Source organism: Macrobrachium nipponense, chromosome 24 (assembly GCF_015104395.2).
Source record: "Macrobrachium nipponense isolate FS-2020 chromosome 24, ASM1510439v2, whole genome shotgun sequence".
Taxonomy (NCBI): Eukaryota; Metazoa; Arthropoda; class Malacostraca; order Decapoda; family Palaemonidae; genus Macrobrachium; species Macrobrachium nipponense.
In genome coordinates, this window is record NC_061091.1 from 56,693,410 (window position 1) to 56,712,881 (window position 19,472).

General features: G+C 43.4%; 1 protein-coding gene across 6 annotated transcripts in view; it reads left to right on the plus strand.

Annotated features, from left to right (window-relative positions):
* The window catches only part of LOC135205652 (protein Star-like), a 69,253-nt gene that overhangs the window by 33,833 nt on the left and 15,948 nt on the right, over nt 1-19,472 (plus strand). For all 6 annotated transcript variants that reach the window (XM_064236482.1, XM_064236480.1, XM_064236478.1 and 3 more), the window contains exons 2-3: nt 443-613; nt 8,515-8,681. In XM_064236482.1, coding sequence (XP_064092552.1) covers nt 454-613; nt 8,515-8,681 — 327 coding nt within the window. In that variant the 5' untranslated portion in view covers nt 443-453. The remainder of the gene's footprint in view (nt 1-442; nt 614-8,514; nt 8,682-19,472) is intronic.

Sequence of the window (19,472 nt, forward strand, 5' to 3'; positions counted from 1 at the left end):
CAAGTCTACAGATGTTTGTGGTCTGGTTATACATTTACTTTGTAAACTCAAGCTGGCCAGGTATTATAGAAATACTGTGCTTGTACTGTCTGTAGGTATATTAAATATTATGGTGTTTATATAGTACTGTAAATAAGCAGTAATTTGTTCATTAAAGTACGTACCGTATTGTAAATATGCAGTAATGATTTATTACTAGTTTGAGAGTTATGTCGACTTCTATGTTTTTTTTTTTTTTTCATATTAGGGTGTTTTCTTGTATACACCAAAGTAGATTTTTCAAAAGAGGGGAGCACTGGGAAACTTACTTGGGTACATTTTTTTCCCAAGTTTCTGAAGAACTTAAACTGTCTGAGAATAGAGCGTGCCTCAAGTAACTCCTTCACTGTATATCTTCAGTTGTTCCCCTGGAAGTAGTAATGACAAGGTTTCCTTATTACAGGAGTTGGAAACATGATGGCTCGCATGAGAAACCTCACATATTTAGGGGTAGCTGTAATTGTAGTTTTCTTCATGATAGCATTTATGTCAGACTCGCTGAATCTGAACAGCTTCCTTCATCCTGCACCACGTGCTCCTCGCATTGGAAAACCTTATGCTCCAGTTGTTAAAGGCAAGTGGTTTTTATGCAGATGGTGAGTTACTTTAGGAGGTTTTTGAATTTTCCCTGTACTATAGTAATGAATTTGAAATTTTCCATGTACTACAGTAATGAATTTAAACAATTTTTGCTTGTACGTGCAGTAGTGAATAAAAAAATAATGAACTTTTTCGACTTTTAATAGTGTGAAACAAGAAACTGAAGCTTGGAAAAGCTAGAAAGAAATTTACTAATTTTAGTTATCATTACAAATATGACAAACTTGGATTAGCTAATAGGTAACATTTCTGCTATAGATAAAACATTCATACTTCAAATGTTGTAAATTTTTTTTACATACATAATTTTTCCAGTTGCCAGATTTAATAGCTTACTAGTTCATTATTAAATTTACAAGGATGTCTTTCAAATCAAACAGAGTTTTGAAGTTATATAAACAAACCTACCTTGTTTGATACATGAAAATACTAGTACTGTTTGTATAGGAGGTTCTGCAACTTGAGATAATAACTATATTGTTTGCTTAAGTGCTCTAGGCTTATTGTGAAATGTAGATTTAGAACATAGGTTATATGAATTAGATGAAAAAAAATCTTTGTTCCAATGGTAGTATTGTAAATAAGAGCAGCATTAATTTCTTGTAAAGAAATGTTTAGATAGCTTGATCCAAGTGCAATTAATCTGAATTTTTGTACATGAACTTCCCTGCCAGATATATACTTAGCTTAGGTCTCTGACGTCACGACAGAAAATTCAAAACTCGCGGCACACGCTACAGGTAGGTCAGGTGATCTACCTTACCCGCCGCTGGGAGGCGGGTGTAAGAACCAGTCCCCCTTTCTTGTCAGGTTATTTTCTGTCGCCGGCTGGACAACACCTGTTGTTCAGTCCTTACGATAGTTAAATTCGTTCTCGTTGCTGACGGTTTGGATTTTGGTGAAGTACCCTTTGGTTGTTGGCTTGGCATACGCTTTTTGGACTGTTTTTGGATTTTTCTTTTGGATTTCTCTTACAATATCTTTAATCATGGATGATTCTGAAATTAAGAAACCTAGTTTATTTAGGGTTTGTTCAGTGAAGGAATGTAAAGTTAGGCTTCCTAAAGCTGCATTAGATCCTCACTCTGTATGTACGTCTTGTAGAGGGAATGAATGCTCTTTTATTAACCCTTACAAAGAGTGTGAGAATTTGGATGAGGATGGTTGGAAGGCTCTTTCTTCTTATGTGAGAAAGTTAGAGAAGGATAGGGTGCACAAGGCTTCTTCAAGGAGCTCTAGTAGATCGAGGGTGAGTGAAGTTGACGCTGAGCCTGTAGTAGAAGTAGTTCCTTCTCCGGTTTCAGCCCCTGCGCCCAGCTTTGAACCCGAAGATTCGTTTTCGGAAGTTGCTTCTGGGAGAGCCTCGATCAGGAGTAAGGAGAGCCTCGCTCGCTCTCGACAAGGTAAGAGTGATGATAGTGCAAGTGATCAGTGCAGTGCCCATAGTGCAGTGGAGGGTGCGTCTGACCGGCTCACTAACGCTTCCAGGCCTAGACCTCTTCCAGACTCCCAGACCCAGTGGAGGAGGAAAGTCGAAAGCCGCAGGAAGGTTAGGGAGAACCCCCACCGGTCAGGCGTCCCCTCGGCAGTTCCTGTTGCTCGTTCCCAGGCTGCCATGGATCGAACCAAGAAGGAGTTATTGCGCCAGTGCTTCTCGTCATCTTCGTCGCCTTCTCCTCAGCGTAGATGGAGCGCCTCGGAGTCGTCTCGCCCTCTCAAGAGGCCCTGGAAGGATCCTTGCGCCCTTCCTTCCAGCCCCGAATCCTTCGCGGAAGAGCCAGAAGTGGAACGCAAGAGAACCAAGATTTCGTCCGGTTACGCTTCTCCTGTTCGCTCTCGGACTTCGTCCCTGTAGAGGAGTTTAAGAGATCTCCTGCGCGTATCCTGGCGGGTCTGCAGGCGCAGATTGCGGCTTTAGCGGAGTCTATTGCCGGGACTTCTCATCGTCGGAAGGACGCCTCACTTCCGGTGAAGAAGTCTAAGAACGTTCCTTCGGCTAAATCTCCTCTGGCTAGAGAAGCTTTTGAGCCTGTTAGTAGGAGGTCAGAAGTGCAGGCTGGAGCTCGGGATCTTTCTCCGAGTAGGCTCTCCTCTCTTCCCAGCAAGAGTTGTGAGCATGTAAGGCGTAAGGAGCCAGACAGGCTCTCTCCTCAGGATTTCCGCTCCTCTTCAGTTAGGCGTCAAGAGCTTGAAAGACGTCAAGAGCCTCGTTTTCGTCAGGAGCGAAGGAAGAGTTCTTCGCCTGGTGGCCACTCTCCTTTTGACGGACGCTCGGAGGCTAGTAGGCGTCAAGAGCCTAGTAGGCGCCAAGAGCCTAGTAGGCGCCAAGAGCATGGTAGGCGGCAACGGAAGCTTTCTCCTCCGTTAGATCACTCCCGATTGGATAGGCGCTCAGAGCCTTGTAAGCGCCGCGCTTCTGACAGGGATTCATCTGTGGATGTTTTCTCTCCCCGTGGCAGGCGTCAAGAGCCTGGCAGGGGTTTTGAGCTCAATAGGCATCAAGAGCCTGGCAGGCGTATTGAGGATGGCAGGCGCCAAGAGCCTAGCAGGCGCAGAGAGCCTGATAGGCGCTCTCCCTTATCCAGACGCTCTTCTGTGGAGTTAGAATCTGTTTCCGACAGACAGGCCTCCACTTGCAGGCGCTCTCCTAGTAGGCGCTCCCCAAGTAGGCGCTCTCCTAGCAGGCGCTCCCCAAGTAGGCTCTCTCTTGGGAGGCGCTCTCAAAGTAGGCGCTCTCCTAGTAGGCGCTCTCCAACTAGGCGCTCTCCTAGTAGGCTCTCTCCTGGGAGGCGCTCTCCTGGTAGGCGCTCTCCTGGTAGGCGCTCTCCTGGTAGGCGCTCTCCTGGTAGGCGCTCTCCTGGTAGGCGCTCCCCGTGTAAGCGCTCTCCCAGTGGTTTTTCTCCCAGTAGGCGCTCTCCGAACAGGCGCTCTCCAAGGATTAGCTCTCCTCCGGGCAGTAGAGCTTCAAGACGTCATTCTTCGGAAGAATTTGTTGGGGATTCGGAGGAAGATTTGCCCAAGGATGCTTCGGTTTCTTCGTATAAGAGATTGACAGACCTCCTCTTGCAAGATTTTGGGGAGTCTCTTTCGGCCGTTGCTCCTCCGTCTCCTCCGTCCTTATTTTCAACGACCAATACGGCTAAGAAGTCTTCAGTCGTTAAGATGAAGCCTACAGTGTCTATGAAGAAGGCTCTGAAGAACTTTGACGACTGGTTGGTTTCAAAAGAAGAGAAAGGCAAGACAGTTTTTTCTTTTCCCCCGTCCAAGCTGACGGGTAAGATGGGGTTCTGGTACGAGTCAGGAGAGCCCTTGGGTCTGACTCTTCCCTCTTCTGCAGACTCGGACTTCTCTTCGTTGGTTGATTCCGCACGTCGCTCGGCGCTGAATTCTGCGAAGACGACGTGGGGTATGAGTGAGTTGGATCACCTTCTGAAGGGAATGTTCCGAGTCTTAGAAGTTTTTAACTTTCTTGACTGGACCCTTGGAGTGTTGGCTAAGAGGACTCAAGAGCAAGACACTCTTTCGCCTGAAGACCTCCACGCAGTTCTGTCTTGCATGGACAAGGCAGTGAGAGACGGTTCCGGGGAAATTGCTTCACTTTTTGGTGCAGGAGTAGTAAAGAAGAGGGCCGTTTTCTGCTCTTTTCTTACCAAGGCGGTTTCTCACGCACAGAGAGCTTCCTTGCTGTATTCACAACTTTCCCCGCAACTCTTCCCCAAGAAGACTATTAATGATATCTCCAGCTCGTTATCAGCAAAAGCGACGCAGGATATGCTAGCCCGCTCGGCTAGAATTCCGAAACCTTCGTTTCAACAGAAGACGAAGAAAGAGGCTCAAAGTAGGCAAGAACCCTTTCGAGGAGGACCTTCGTCTCGCTCTTCTTCCTCCAGAGGTTCGAGACCACCTAGAAGAGGAAGGACCTTCTCTCGGTCTATTAGGGCCAAGAAGTAGTTCGTGTGTCCTCCAGACAACTGTGGGTGCCAGACTTCTGAACTTTGCAGATGTCTGGGCACGAAAGGGGGCGGACAACTGGTCCCTCGCGATCATCAAGAGGGGATACCTCATTCCCTTTATCTCGAGACCACCCTTGACCACCACTCCAAGGGCACTGGTGGCCAAATACAAAGACCCACTAATGAATCAAGCCCTCGCTCTAGCGGTAGAGCTGATGTTAGAGAAAGAGGCAATAGAGATGGTTCAGGACCCTCTTTCAGCGGGGTTCTACAACCGTCTGTTCCTAGTTCCCAAGAACTCAGGAGGATGGAGACCGGTTCTGGACGTGAGCGCCCTGAATGTCTTTGTGAAGAAGAGGAAGTTCGCTATGGAGACGACGTCATCAGTCTTAGCAGCTCTTCGTCCCGGGGACTGGATGGTGTCGCTGGACCTTCAGGACGCTTACTTCCATGTGCCGATCCATCCTTCTTCTCGCAAATTTCTCAGATTCATGTGGGGAGGGAACGTTTTTCAGTTCAGGGCCCTATGCTTCGGCCTTTCCACGGCCCCCCAAGTATTCACAGGACTGATGAAGAACGTTGCCCAGTGGCTTCATCTCGAGGGAGTGAGGATTTCCCTCTACTTGGACGATTGGCTTATCAGGGCCAAATCCAAGGAGAAATGTCTGGAGGACTTACGAGTGACGTTGGATCTAGCAGCTTCTCTGGGTTTGCTAGTGAATTTCGAGAAGTCACAGCTAATTCCCAGTCAAGAGCGTATCTATCTGGGGATTCTGATGGCTTCTCAGGTTTTTCGGGCGTATCCGTCCCCAGAGAGGATAACCCGAGGTTTGGAGAAGGTAGCAATCTTTCTAGAGAAAGATGTATGCACAGCGAGGGAGTGGATGAGTCTGTTGGGGACACTCTCCTCGCTGGAGCAATTCGTTTCTCTAGGAAGGTTGCACCTCAGACCCCTACAGTTCTTCCTGACGAGGAACTGGGATCGAAAATCTCAAGGTCTGGACTTTGCGTTCAAGATTTCACAAGAGATAAAGGAGGTTCTACGTTGGTGGCTAGACCCTCTATTGTTCAAGGAAGGCCTTTCCTTGCAGGTTCGGAACCCCAACCTAGTGTTGTATGCAGACGCTTCGGACATAGGTTGGGGAGCTACTCTCGGGTCGAGAGAAGTGTCAGGCACCTGGATGGGGGATCAGGTGTCCTGGCACATCAACAAGAAGGAGCTAACAGCGATTTGGTTAGCTCTCAAGACCTTCGAACCCCTCGTAAAAGGGAAATATGTTCAGATCAACTCCGACAACACTACAGCCCTGGCTTACATTCGGAAACAGGGGGGGACTCACTCTTTCTCCCTGTACGAGACAGCGAGATCGCTCCTCCTGTGGTCAGAGGAAAGGAAGATAAGGCTTCTCACCAGGTTCGTACAGGGAGAAAGAAATGTCAGAGCGGATCTGCTAAGCAGAAGGAATCAAGTCCTTCCCTCAGAGTGGACTCTGCACGCGGACGTATGCCAGGAGCTGTGGAGGACGTGGGGCAGGCCCCATCTCGATCTATTTGCGACCTCCAGGAATGCGAGGATAGATCTATACTGCTCCCCTATTGCAGACCAAGAGCAGTGGCAATAGATGCATTCCTGATGGATTGGAGGAATCTGGATCTTTACGCGTTCCCGCCTTTCAAGATTCTAGGGGAAACGTTAAGGAAGTTCGCAGCTTCAGAGGGAGCAAGGATGACTTTGATAGCTCCGTTCTGGCCCGCCCACGACTGGTTCACAGAGGTACTGGAATGGCTGGTGGATGTCCCAAGATCACTACCTCTAAGAGTCGATCTGCTCAAACAGCCCCACTTCGACAGGTTTCACAAAAACCTCCCCGCTCTCAGTCTGACTGGATTCAGACTATCAAGAGTCTCGTCAGAGCTAAGGGCTTTTCCGCAAAGTCTGCAAGGGCTATTGCCAATGCACGTAGACCTTCCACATCTAGAGTCTACCAGTCGAAGTGGGATGTTTTTGTTTTTCGACGCTGGTGCAGGACTCATAAAGTTTCCTCCTCCAGTATCTCTGTGACTCAGATAGCAGATTTCCTTATCTTCCTGAGGGAAAAATGCGGGTTGGTTGTCTCCACCATCAAGGGATACAGGAGCATGCTTTCCTCAGTTTTTCGTCATAGAGGATTAAACATATCTGAGGACAAGGACCTCCATGATTTAATCAGATCGTTTGAAACGGTTAAAAGAACCTCCTCCTTAGTTCCTAGCTGAAATCTAGATGTCGTGCTGCTCTTCCTGAGGTCCTCAAGGTTCGAACCTCCCCATACTGCTTCGTTCAGAGACCTTTCGATGAAGACACTTTTTCTCTGTGCGTTAGCGTCAGCGAAGAGGGTCAGCGAGCTGCAGGCTCTAGAAGGTGAGGTAGGTTTCCAAGGAGGCTCCGCGGTTTGCTCTTTTCTTCCGGCTTTCCTAGCCAAGAATGAAAACCCTTCTTCGCCGTGGCCCAGGAGCTTCGAAATCAAAATCTTATCCTCCTTAGTTGGGACAGAAGAGGAGAGATCTCTTTGCCCGGTGAGAAGCCTGAAATATTATCTTCTGAGGAAGAAAAGACTTGCTGCTAATGAGAGCAATCTCTGGTGCTCTGTGAGGGACCCCAGTAGGCCCTTATCTAAAAATGCACTCTCATTCTTTATCAGGAATGTTATTAGAGAAGCACACACTTCTTGCAATCAGCAACAGTTTAACCTTCTGAAAGTCAAGGCGCACGAAGTACGGGCCATCGCGACGTCTTTGGCTTTCAAGAAGAATTTGTCATTACAAAACCTTATGAAGGCCACTTTTTGGAGGTGTGAATCAGTCTTCTCTAATCACTACCTAAAGAACGTATCGATTACGTATGATAAGTGTTTTGGGCTAGGCCCTTACGTATCGGCGGATTCAGTGCTGGGGCAGGGAGCTGAAACACATCCTTTTTAATCCTTTTTCCCTGTTAGTTTTAAGTTTGAGTTTTTTGGTTGTACGAAGGAGGTTGCAGGAGGCAGCTCCTTCTTTCGTATACTAATGTTAGTATTTGGTTAGGTGATCGGTTGTGCTTGAGGCTCCTTGCAATTGGTAGTGATAGGCTCTGGCATGTAAGCGGGTTGATCCCCATTGACCAGATCCTGCTTGGATTCTGCCAAGTAAGTGGACTCAGTTCCCATTGGTAGACCCAAAGAGTTCTTCAGCCATAGGTCACGCCCTCGCTGAGACTCTTTAGGCAACGCAGACTAATAAAGACAGTACTATCAAGTCTTCTGCCTAAATCAGGTAAGAACCAGAGGTTTATATTATTTATTCCTTTAACATGTGTTGTCCCCACTTTCTAAGTATGTGTCTCTTTCCCTCCACCAAGGGTGTCAATCAGCTAAGTATATATCTGGCAGGGAAGTTCATGTACAAAAATGATATTGTTAGTATACAATAAAGTTTTGTACATACTTACCTGGCAGATATATACGATTGATGGCCCGCCCAGCCTCCCCTCAGGAGACAGGTGGAAGAAAATAACCTGACAAGAAAGGGGGACTGGTTCTTACACCCGCCTCCCAGCGGCAGGTAAGGTAGATCACCTGACCTACCTGTAGCGTGTGCCGCGAGTTTTGAATTTTCTGTCGTGACGTCAGAGACCTAAGCTAAGTATATATCTGCCAGGTAAGTATGTACATAACTTTATTGTATACTAACAATATCATTTTGCTAGCAGAATGAAATGGTGTTCTGTTTCAAATGATAGCAAAAGTGTTTATGTATTTAAACAAGGTAAAGTTTTTTGGATAGGCTTCATGACAGTCTGACTTGGAAGATATCACACAGTAATATTTTGATTGAATTCTTTTGGCATCTGTGGTATACGTATTGTTGGCTCCACTTCATAAGCTTCCCTAACATTTACTTTCAGATATAAACAAAAACACTATGGCTCCAGATGACCCTACAGTTATACAGGTTCTGCGTGAACGATTTCTGAATCCTCCATCGAAATTACCATATAATTTGAGTCATCCAGAAGATGAAAATCCTTCAATGGGTCAAGCTCAGAGAATTGATTTTATACTTAAAGGAAAGGTAAATGTATACCTTTTTATTTATTTATTTTGTATAAAAATGATGACTTAATGACTAGGCTTGAAAAACTGTATTGTTCTAGGATATAAGCTAGAATGGTATGCTGTGAATGTTACACAAATGATGATTTATTACTGCCTGTATTTATCGCCTATTGTTGTTTTGCAGTAGATTTGTTCTAGTGAATATTCAGTTTCTTAATAATGTGATTGTGTGTATTTTAAGGTGGATGCATTTTACTTGTGGTCATTAGTCAAGGATGGTTTTTATTGAATTTAATATCACACTTTTTGGGGGGGAGATGTGTGATACTCTGTACATATACATAGTCTTATTAGTACCACCATCTGTTTATCTTATGAAATCCATTGTCATAATGACTTGCATGTTTTTATTAGATTGAAAGTTCATAACATGGGTGTAAACTTTTGCAGCCTAATGTGAAGTATTCAGTGAATAAATCTAGGTAGAGCAAACGGTTACATTGCAATTGTCAGGCAGTTTATAAGGTCTGGAAAGTTGTGGTCATCTCGGATCTTTTATTAAAGTCTCTTGTGCATGTCATTGCCAGTCACCTTGAGGATGGAGAATAACCTCTGCCCAGTCTTGCAGTACATCATGAATAGTCATTATAAACAGCATTATTAGCCTTAAGGATAAATGCTTACAGCTTAACTTCCTATCTAGGGTCTCCTTATAGTCTCTGCAGTGCTCTTTCATTCATGTCAGGACCCCTGTGTGGTCTTGGGAGATTGACAGGTCATATTGGAAGGTCCTAGACTTGGCAGCTGTCTGGTTAATGGGTCAGATGAGCCACTCCCTTCTGTTCTCCAACTCTTTAGGAACTATGCTTGTCAAGATCTGGTGATCCTGTTACCATGATCTGACCTTCATGATGGGTAATAAATACCACTTCCACATGTATTCCTCTATCTGGGACAGGTCTAGACTGGTTTAAGAAACCCTCATAGTGTTGTCACATTCTCAATAATTTTACAGACTGAGCAGTAGAAGATTAAGATCTACTTGTCAAGATAACCCTTGGGAAGCAGTCTATGTCAGTGCCAACAGGAACTCTCTTGGTATAAGAACCTTGTTATTATCTTCTACATATTCTCCTTGAAGGTTATTGGTAATGTTTGGAACCCAGCTAGTTTGAGTTGTCAGCCAAATGCTCATTGACATACATGAACCATCAACCACTTTTGAAAGTATTTTCACTCATTTTCTAGCACAGTATTGATTATTTGGTAATGATAGCCGACTTTACAGCTACAGTTGCATATTGTTAAACCAGGAGAAACTGGGATAGAAAATAAACCTATCACATCCTTGTGTGGGTAAAATAGATGTATATCCCACCGTTTCGATTGTTCTTGAACATTTTAATGTTTTGGAAGATTGCTCCTACTGGGATAGAGATTGCTCCTACTGGGATAGAAGCTCTTTTAGGACCCAAGAAGAATGTTAAGGTGTTCTATGAATTGCCATGCTCCAGCGATCAAATAGATAATTCAAATTTCTCCTTCCTCCACTTCCGAGACACGGCGAATGTTAGTCAACACCTGTTATACCTTTGTTGAGTAGACATATCAACCCAGATGTTGTTCGTTTGAGACCAGGTTTGACTTTGGACAAAGTCAAAATGGAATTTCCTTCGCTTACTTGTCAAGAGGTTGCTACTTTGGAGTCAACAGCCTCTTCTATATTACAGACAGTTTCTTGGCTAGATTTGTGGTTGACTGCCGTGGCTAAAATTATCTCCTCATTCAACAAGGAAGTTGGTGGATGAGTCGGCTTTATTCAGACTGCTTCAGTCCGGGTTTAAAGCTATCTCATACTTAACTAATTTAAGAGGTAATGTTTGGGCTAATGTCCTGTTGATGAGAACACACAACTCGAGTCAAGTTAAACCGTGCTGTGGATGTAGACTCTTTGTTATCTCTAGGTAATGTGGATATTTTAGTCTCAATTTCTGTTACCTAAAAACAAACTAGAAGCAACGACTGATAGAAAAAGGTCTGATCCCAGTGACAAACTTGTTCAACAGACTGTTACTAAATCTGTAGTGAATTGACCTAATGAGGGGAAATTCAACAAAATCCTGCTTGTAAAACAACTCGGTTGGCTTCTCCAAGGAAGAAACCACCTCAACAACCCTTTCAGAACTGTTCTGCAAGGGGTAGAGGAAACAAGGGCAGAGGGAGAGGTGCAAGATGATAGGCTGACCTATGGTCAGTAAGAAGAGAGTACCATCGTACGCTGGAACAGACAGGATACAGGTGAGTAAAGTAGCCATGCTGTTACAGTAATCATGAGTGTAGGATACCTGTCAGTACCACGACATTCCTCTCTTTAGCAAGGGAGAGAGGAATGATAACAAACCTTCAAAAATAGATACATTGGTTTGTTATTAGAACGGATAGCTTCATATCTTCCACAGATGCAATGAACTATGAAATTGCATATTTGTATATAGCTTAGATTCTGAAATAATGGTCATTTTTTCCTTCGAATTCTTTTATTTAGGAAAATGATCAAAAGTTGGCAAATCTCCAGTTGGTTAATAGTGCTACTTACCTTATTTGAAAGACTGAGGGTTTGTTTTGTATATAAACAAATGACAAATTTTTAATCAATTTGTATTTTTGTACATGCAACTTCCCCGGCAGATATATACTTAGCTTATGTCTCTGACGTCCGACAGAAATTCGAATTTCGCGGCACACGCTGCAGGTAGGTCAGGTGATCTACCCCCCTGCCGCTGGGTGGCAGGAATAGGAACCGTTCCCGTTCTAGAACCAGATTTTCTCTGTCGCGGTAGTGTCAACATATGTTGTTGCTACCTCCTGACTTGATTTTCGTTTTTCATCGCCATCGATCTTCTGGGCTGTCTTTTGCAGGGAAGTACTGGGTCTTTGGTTCGGCATACGCTTTTATTAACTTTTTAATGAATTTGGCTTCGAAAATTTCGAAGAATATATGACGTGTAACTACCGAAATTTTCGGTAGACACTCACATAGTTTGCAAGAAAGGGAAATATTAATATTTATTCATTAATACGTGTAATAAGTGTTAGAATTGATTGAGGAAATATACTGACTTCCTACTTTAGGGAGTCAGTAAAGCATGTAACTAGATACGTTTCTTTTAAAAGTTTTTTGGAAACTCGTACTAACGAGCAATTAGAGTATTAACAGTACTAGTAGTGTTGCATCCTCATCACCTTCTTACTTCGCAGAAACTTCAAATTCATAATTGCAATTTGAAGACAAGGATTGTGGCTCAAAATGCGAGCTATTGAAAGGTAAGAAGTGATTACTAGTGTTCCCCATTGCAGTGGAGGGTGCGTCTGATCGGCTCTGTCTCGCTCCCAGGCCTAGACCTCTTTCAAGCTCCCAAGCCCAGGGGAGAAGGAATGTCGAAAGCCGTAAGGAGGTTTCAGAGAATCCCCACCGGTCAGGCGTCCCCTCGGCAGGTTCTGTAGAGCGTCCCAGACTGCCAAGGATAGCCATTGAAAAGGCATCCTTAAAAAAGTGCGTCTCTTCATCTTACATCCGAAAAGACGAAGAATGTATATGTTTTGATGATCTCCGCGTTCCAGCAAGCTAGCGTGAGCCACGTTCCAACAGCCAGCAGCGAGCCGCGTTCCAGAAAACAGACTAGCGCGAGCCGCGTTCCTACAACCAAACGCGAGCCGCGTTCTAGCAACTGAGCGCGAGCCGCGTTCTAGAAAATTTTTCATGGCGCAAGGCGCCTTCAAAGAGACGAAGCGCCAGCCTGGCACAAATTGCGCCAGAAAAGCAGACGGCTAGAGCAAGGAGCCTTATAGTACAGTGGCAATCAGAACGATCCTTCCATTGAACGTTTCCGGGCAAGAGGCTCTTTCTAAAAGGGGTCTAGTAGGCGCTCGGAACTATCAGGGCGCACGGGACCTTCCACGCAAGCGAACGTTCCAGGAGCGGGTCTCCTTTGAGCAACTTGAGCAACTTTCCCCTGGCAAAAGTGCAAGATGTCGCACAGGCGGCCGTCGCGTTTGTCAGAAGGATTCTGATACCAAGAGAAGCCATTTTTTCATTATTCAGAAGACTCCTGTGTTTGGCAGTTCCTCTCAATGCGGACTCTCTCCTTCATTCATGCTCTTCCCTCGTTATGAAGAGGCAAGAGCTTTGGGAGTTTTTCTTATAAGAATCATCGACGTTTGGGTATGATGGCGGATAGGAAATATCTACTTCCTTCCGTAAACCCTACAGATGAACAGGAATTCTGTCTCTTCCGCGATTTATGAGGAAATCACGAAGATTTAAAGAGTTCCTGGATTAACTTCCTTCCTTAAGGAGATATATATACTCTTTCTATCATTCTATTAACGAAAAGAACGAAGACAGGAAAAATTTTTCCTTTCTCTATCTGCCTCGGCAGGGAAAGAAGGTAGTAGAGTATCTGCTGTATGAGAATACGATACGGCAAATCACACATACCGTAGTTACTTCTTTGCAGAGCAACTCAATTACCAGTATCCTTCCAGGAATTTCCTAGGAAGGACTACGCTTAAAGGGATTGTTAAGACAACACCTACTTAGCTTCTAGATTTATCGAAGTCTTGTTTCGCTTAAATATGCATGAATAAGAACTTCCTGAAGTTCGATTATAATTTTATAAGATTCCTTTATTTAATGGAGTAGCTGGCAACTCTGGAAGAGTAAGGCCAGACGGCTAACGGAGACTGCTATGCTATCGCGCCTTAGAGACCAACGCAGTAACATGTAGGTGTCGGTCATGAGTGGTTGGTTACATATGTCTCTCCTGAGGGATGGAATAACTAACCGTGTCTCTCCCCTACAATCGCGGTTTTAGCCTCGGATTGAGGGGATAGTTAAGCAAACATAAATAAAATATTGTCTGCCTTTTGCTAAGAAGCTTTCAATAAGAAAGATATTACAACATTTCAATGCTGTTTACCGTAGGTAACATTATTAAAGGATTCTAACGCAGCGGAACTCTATATTATATGATGCTCTCATGCTTACGAAAGCATGGCTTATTAGAGTACATACTTAGTGAGAAGATGAATGTAGTAGAAGAGAATTCACTTTAAGACTACGGTATGGTCAAGTCTTATGCACATACCGAGGTTAACTACAGAATTCCTAGTATCCTTACAAAGGTTTCCTAGATTAATGCTGTTTACCACAATGTGACAGTATTATAAAGGATTCTAATACGGCAGAGCACGATATAATATAATTCTCTCATCCTTTCGAGAAACGCACACAACCTTTTTATTGCTCAAGAGAAGATGGGTGAGTCGGATGGGGAACATTCTCTTAGTGGCAGAAGTTGTTTCCCTGAATGGACTATACTACGTATATAAAAGTTTTTTCCTACTAAGAACGGAATTAACACGTGAAGGATGTCGGGTACCATAAGGGCACAGATGTTCTGGCACATAACCTTAAAAGAACTAGAAGGAAGCGCCAGCCTGGCGCAAAGCGTCAGAAGCGCCAGCCTGGCGCAATGCGCCAGAAGCACCATCCAAGATATTTTCTCGTTTTATTTTGCGAGTTATTAACCTAAGAGTCCAGTAGTGGTTGGTTTGGTGTTTGCTTCTCACCTTGGTGGTCGCGGGTTCGATTCTCGGCCATTCCATTGAGGAGTGAGAGATGTGGATTTCTGGTGATAGAAGTTCACTCTCGACGTGGTGCGGAAGTCACGTAAAAACACCATACAAACAAACAAACAAACCAGTAGCCTCTCGGAGGCTCGGTAACGGCAAGATTCGTTCCTGATTTCGTTACCCATTTAATCGGAAAGGGGTCGCTTACAAGGAATGATGAAATGATTTATTTTAATCACTTAGGCCAATTCCACGACTCTCTCATATCGCAAAGAGCATCGAGAATCTTTTTTTCGCCCCTGTTCGCGTTAACAAAAGAGAACCTATTTGGGAACAGACACGGAACGTAACGATCCTTAAAGGTTCGATGCAAGATTTTGCATGTCCGTGAGAACCTTCTCGATCGAAGATAATAACTGTTAACGTATGTCTAACATTTATTGAAAAGAGTTTTGAGAACCTGCGGAAAGTCTTCTTCATAGATCTCTTCGCAAGGTAGAAGACGAACAGGCTTCCTATAGACTGCTTCCTTTTCCTCGAACCAAGAGAGGTAGCAATATACGACATCTTTAATTTAAAGAAGGGGAATAAACTTTAGTCTTTTTCCCCTAGTTATAAATTCTTAACAGATATTAAGATAAATGGGCGTCAAAGGAAGAGAGGATGAATGCCTCGTTTTGGCCTTAGAGAGGTTGGATTCACAGAAGTCACGTTCTTCTCACAGCATTTTTCGTAAGGCTTTTCCAAAAGTATCTGGCTATTCTATCAGAATCTATTATAAATAGACCTGAAAAACCTCTCCACTCTGAGTCTTTCCGCGTGCAGACTGACCAGAAGTGGACATGAATGAGAGGATTTTTCAAGGTAAATGACAATAGTCATGGCTAAGACATAGAATTGCTGCAGATCGTGCTAGATGGAATGAGGAAACTGTCCTCTTCCGATACCTCTGTGAACCACATAGTGAGGTTCTTTCTTCACTTTCAGAGGGAAGAATCACCTAGGTATATATCTGCTATCAAAGAACGCAGTAAAAGGCTATACTCTGTCTCTACAAGGGGAATTAGAGATAACAGAAGATTAAGATCTTCGGGATCTTATACGATACTGCAATACGACAAAGAGTAGGATATCATGTACTTCGAATGGGATCTTTTTGTGGCCACAGATTCCGTGTTCCGACAAAATGGAACTGCTCCTCATCAAACTTCTTTGAGAAAGTTTATGAAGGAATTCTTTGTTTCTAGCCCTAGCCCTAAACGACCAAGAAGACAAGTGAATTTTTTGTGCATTGGAATCTCGCATCAGATTCAATGGAGACTCGGCAATGGGTTCTTGCCAGCATAGTATGTCTGGCAAAAGAACTAAAACCCTCTATTCCTGACGCAACGCTTTCAGATAGAAGTTTCGTTGCCCAGGCAGGGTACTTAATTTTTCATCTACAGAAAAAGAGATGGTTAAAACGTTTGCCTACAGAGTCTTCGGGGTGCGATGAGGGCTTGAAATGCTTCCCAGAAGGTATTCAGAAGGATACAATAAGAGCTAGAAATCAGGGTTCCGCCCAATTTCAGCTCGGAGTCTCCTTCGACTTCCAGACTCCTTCCCTTCCTTTGGGCAAGGATAGGGAAGATTCTGCAACGAGGAACCTCATCAACATGTAAGAAGGGATCTCGTTAGCAAAGGAAGTATTCACGAAGGATCCTCCTCGGAGGAAGACTCTTCTCTCTCGTATTGTTAGATATCCTGTCGTCTACTGGATGTAGCTGACTACAATCACCTCCCCTTGCCAGGGGCCAAAAGATCAAATGGGAAGAATTTCTTCCACCCTTCTCCAGTCTCCTGATAGACTATGTGGTTGTTCAGGACCTCGGACAATGTAGCGCCAGCCAGGCGCCAAATGCCAATACAGGCGAAAAACGCCAGAGGCGGACAGTTCCAAGGAACTCTGTCATGGTCGGATACTGAGAAGGAGCGGGCCTCCAACCTGGCGCAAATGCGCCAGAGGCGAACAAATCGGACAGATATAAGAGTGTCCGATGTGGACATCGCCAGACAGCCTAGAGACTCTTCCAAGCTCGAAGCTCCAGCAAGTGTGGAGGAGCCAAGCCAGGCGCGAGGCGCCAGCCAGGCTCTAGAAGCCAGCCAGGCGCCATCCAGGTGCCATCCAGGTGCCAGGCTCCTTCAAGGCTAGGCTCCAGTCAGGATTGAGGATCCATCCAGGCGCAAGGCTCCTTCCAGTAAAGAGAAACTTAAAGCTCTGTCATGTAAGAGGGCTAGTCCCCATTGATATGATACAGGTAAGGCTCTGCCATGTAAGTGGGTCAGCCCCCATTGGCACGATCCCTCGTGTTAGGATCAGGTGATCGGGATCGGTGTTGTGCTCCTTAATTATGCCACTAGGCATAGGCATATTGTCATGTAAGAGGCTCTGTCGAGTAAATGGATAAGACCCCATCGACAGACCCACAAGAACTCTTAGCCATAGGTCACATCCTCGCTGAGGCTCTTGAGGCGAAGCAGATTCCTAGGCATTAGCCATGGAATCTTCCGCCTGAACAAGTAGGAACCAAGGTTTTATTTTTTTTTATTACCTACAACGTATGTTGTTTACCTGTCTATTCAGTAAATAGTTGTCTCTTACCCACCACCAAGGGTGTCAATCAGCTAAGTATATATCTGCCGGGGAAGTTGCATGTACAAAAATGATATTGTTAGAATACAATAAAGTTTTGTACATACTTACCCGGCAGATATATACGTTGAATGGCCCACCCAGCCTCCCCTCAGGAGACAGGTGGAAGAGAAAATCTGGTTCTAGAACGGGAACAGTTCCTATTCCTGCCACCCAGCGGCAGGGGGGTAGATCACCTGACCTACCTGCAGCGTGTGCCGCGAAATTCGAATTTCTGTCGGACGTCAGAGACATGAGCTAAGTATATATCTGCCGGGTTAGTATGTACAAAACTTTATTGTATTCTAACAATATCATTTTTCATAACTAAGAAACCTAGTCCACCTCTAACCACCCCCCTAACAATAACCTGGGCTGGAAAACTAACTGGATGGTCATGGGCTGCCAAAAGGAATGTGGGTGGTCCCACATAAATTGTGACCAAGCACAGATGCCAATAGTCCCTCACATACACAATTTTGTTAACTAGTGGTTTCCAGCTGGCAATAGAAGATGTATCCTAATATTAAGACCTCAGGTTTGTTAGTTATGGAAAGTATAAATTGATTAAACAGATTTATTTGAGTGGTCTCTGATAGTTTTATCAAATATGGCAGGTTCTGGTTTTGCTATCTTTGCTATACCTTTAAGTATCAAGACTTCCATGCTGGCATTTATATATAGATAATGCTACTTACAAAATGGTCTCTTTAATATTTCTGTAGAATATGGTGTGGGGCTTTTCAGGTTACACAATTGGAGCAGGATACTGTGGGAACAGATTTGAAGGATCAGTGAATTAAACTAAGAATTTCCTTAACCTAATTTATTCCTTAAAATTAGAGTTCACAACTTATATTCTAATCTTATCCTGTAATGCCTAACTTAACTTTACCCAACCACCTCCAAATCTAAACTTAATTCCTTAATCCTAATACAGCAAATTCCTTAATCCTAATACAGGCGGCCTGCGGTTAACGGCGCAATTGCTCAACGGCGAATCGGTTTTACAGCTATCATAAAAAATATTCATTAAAAAATAAGGCATTTTAAGGTGTTTTTACGGCACAATTTTCAGTCAACAGCGCCGCTAGCGCCGTTATGTCTAACGAGTACATACATTTGTAGAAATACTGTTCAGCCCATAAAGGTTATGCAAATGATATTAAAATATTGTATTGAGAATTACATAGGTATTAGGGTAAAATATAGGCCTCTGATGCTGTTCTATGCCGAAAATATTGAGTTAAATGAGTGCAAATTTAGCTAAGGATGTGTCGATTTATAAATGTTCATGCTTTTATGTTTACAATGTGTATGAAAATGTATTACGTATAGGTATTTTTATTTCTGCACATAAATATGATACAAAGGCAGCTTTTGAAACTGCCCTTCACGTTATCAAATATGTTTTTTCATGTTCATTCTTGTAAGCCACCGCCCTGCCGCTCTTCCATAAATATAGTTAAAAAAAAAGTGCAAATTTAGTGATCGATGTGTCGATTTTATAAATGTTTATGCTTTAATGTTGAAAATATGTATGCAGATGTATTATGTATATGGTATTTTTAATTCTGTGCAGAAATATGATACTAAGGCAGCTTTTGAAACTGCCCTTCACGTTGTCAAATACATACAATGTTTTTTCATGTTCATTCTTGTAAGCAGCTGCCTGCCACTCTTCTGAAAATATTGAGTTAAAAAGAGTGCAAATTTAGCGATTGATGTGTCGATTTTATAAATGTTCATGCTCTTATGTTTAAAATGTGTATGAAAATATGTATAGGGTATTTTTATTTTTGTACATAAATATGATACAAATTAAGGCAGCTCTTGTAACTACCCTCCACGTTGTCAGAGGATGTTTCTTCATGTTCGTTCTTGTCCGCCACTGTTTTGAAAAATGCATGCTGTTATTTTATTGATTATGCATCTTTTCCATAAATCCTTTAAAAAGTTATACATTACTTCACTGTATCCAATAATATTGTATGTATTCTCATATTATTGTATTATAAAATGCTACGGCAAATCTAAGCTAGTATTCCGCGGAGCGGCCAATGTTTTGGTTTGAAATCAGCTGATGGTGAACAAGAGTTTGTTTCGCCATATTTAATGCAATTCTGAGCGAATTTTCTTCCTTCTAGTTGGCATAAACGAATATCTAGATACTTGACTTATATGAGACAAGGTTATTTTTCCTTATACTACGTGTTTTTAGGTGGAAATATAAATTGAATATGTCTTGTTGTGATTGTGAACTTTTTTTTTTTCCGTTAACAGATTACGTTGGCAGCATATTTATTGCGTAAAAAAATTACGTGATTCCATTCGCAATTTTCCTTTATATCATCATAATACGAACTTTACGTTATTTGTCTTATATCGGCGTGAAACCAACAGTAAAATGTGTACTTTCAAGCCCAGTAGTTTTGATTAAAATTATTTTTATCTCAATTTTATCTACGGTTGTGTTTGATGGCATACGTTTACTGGAGTTTC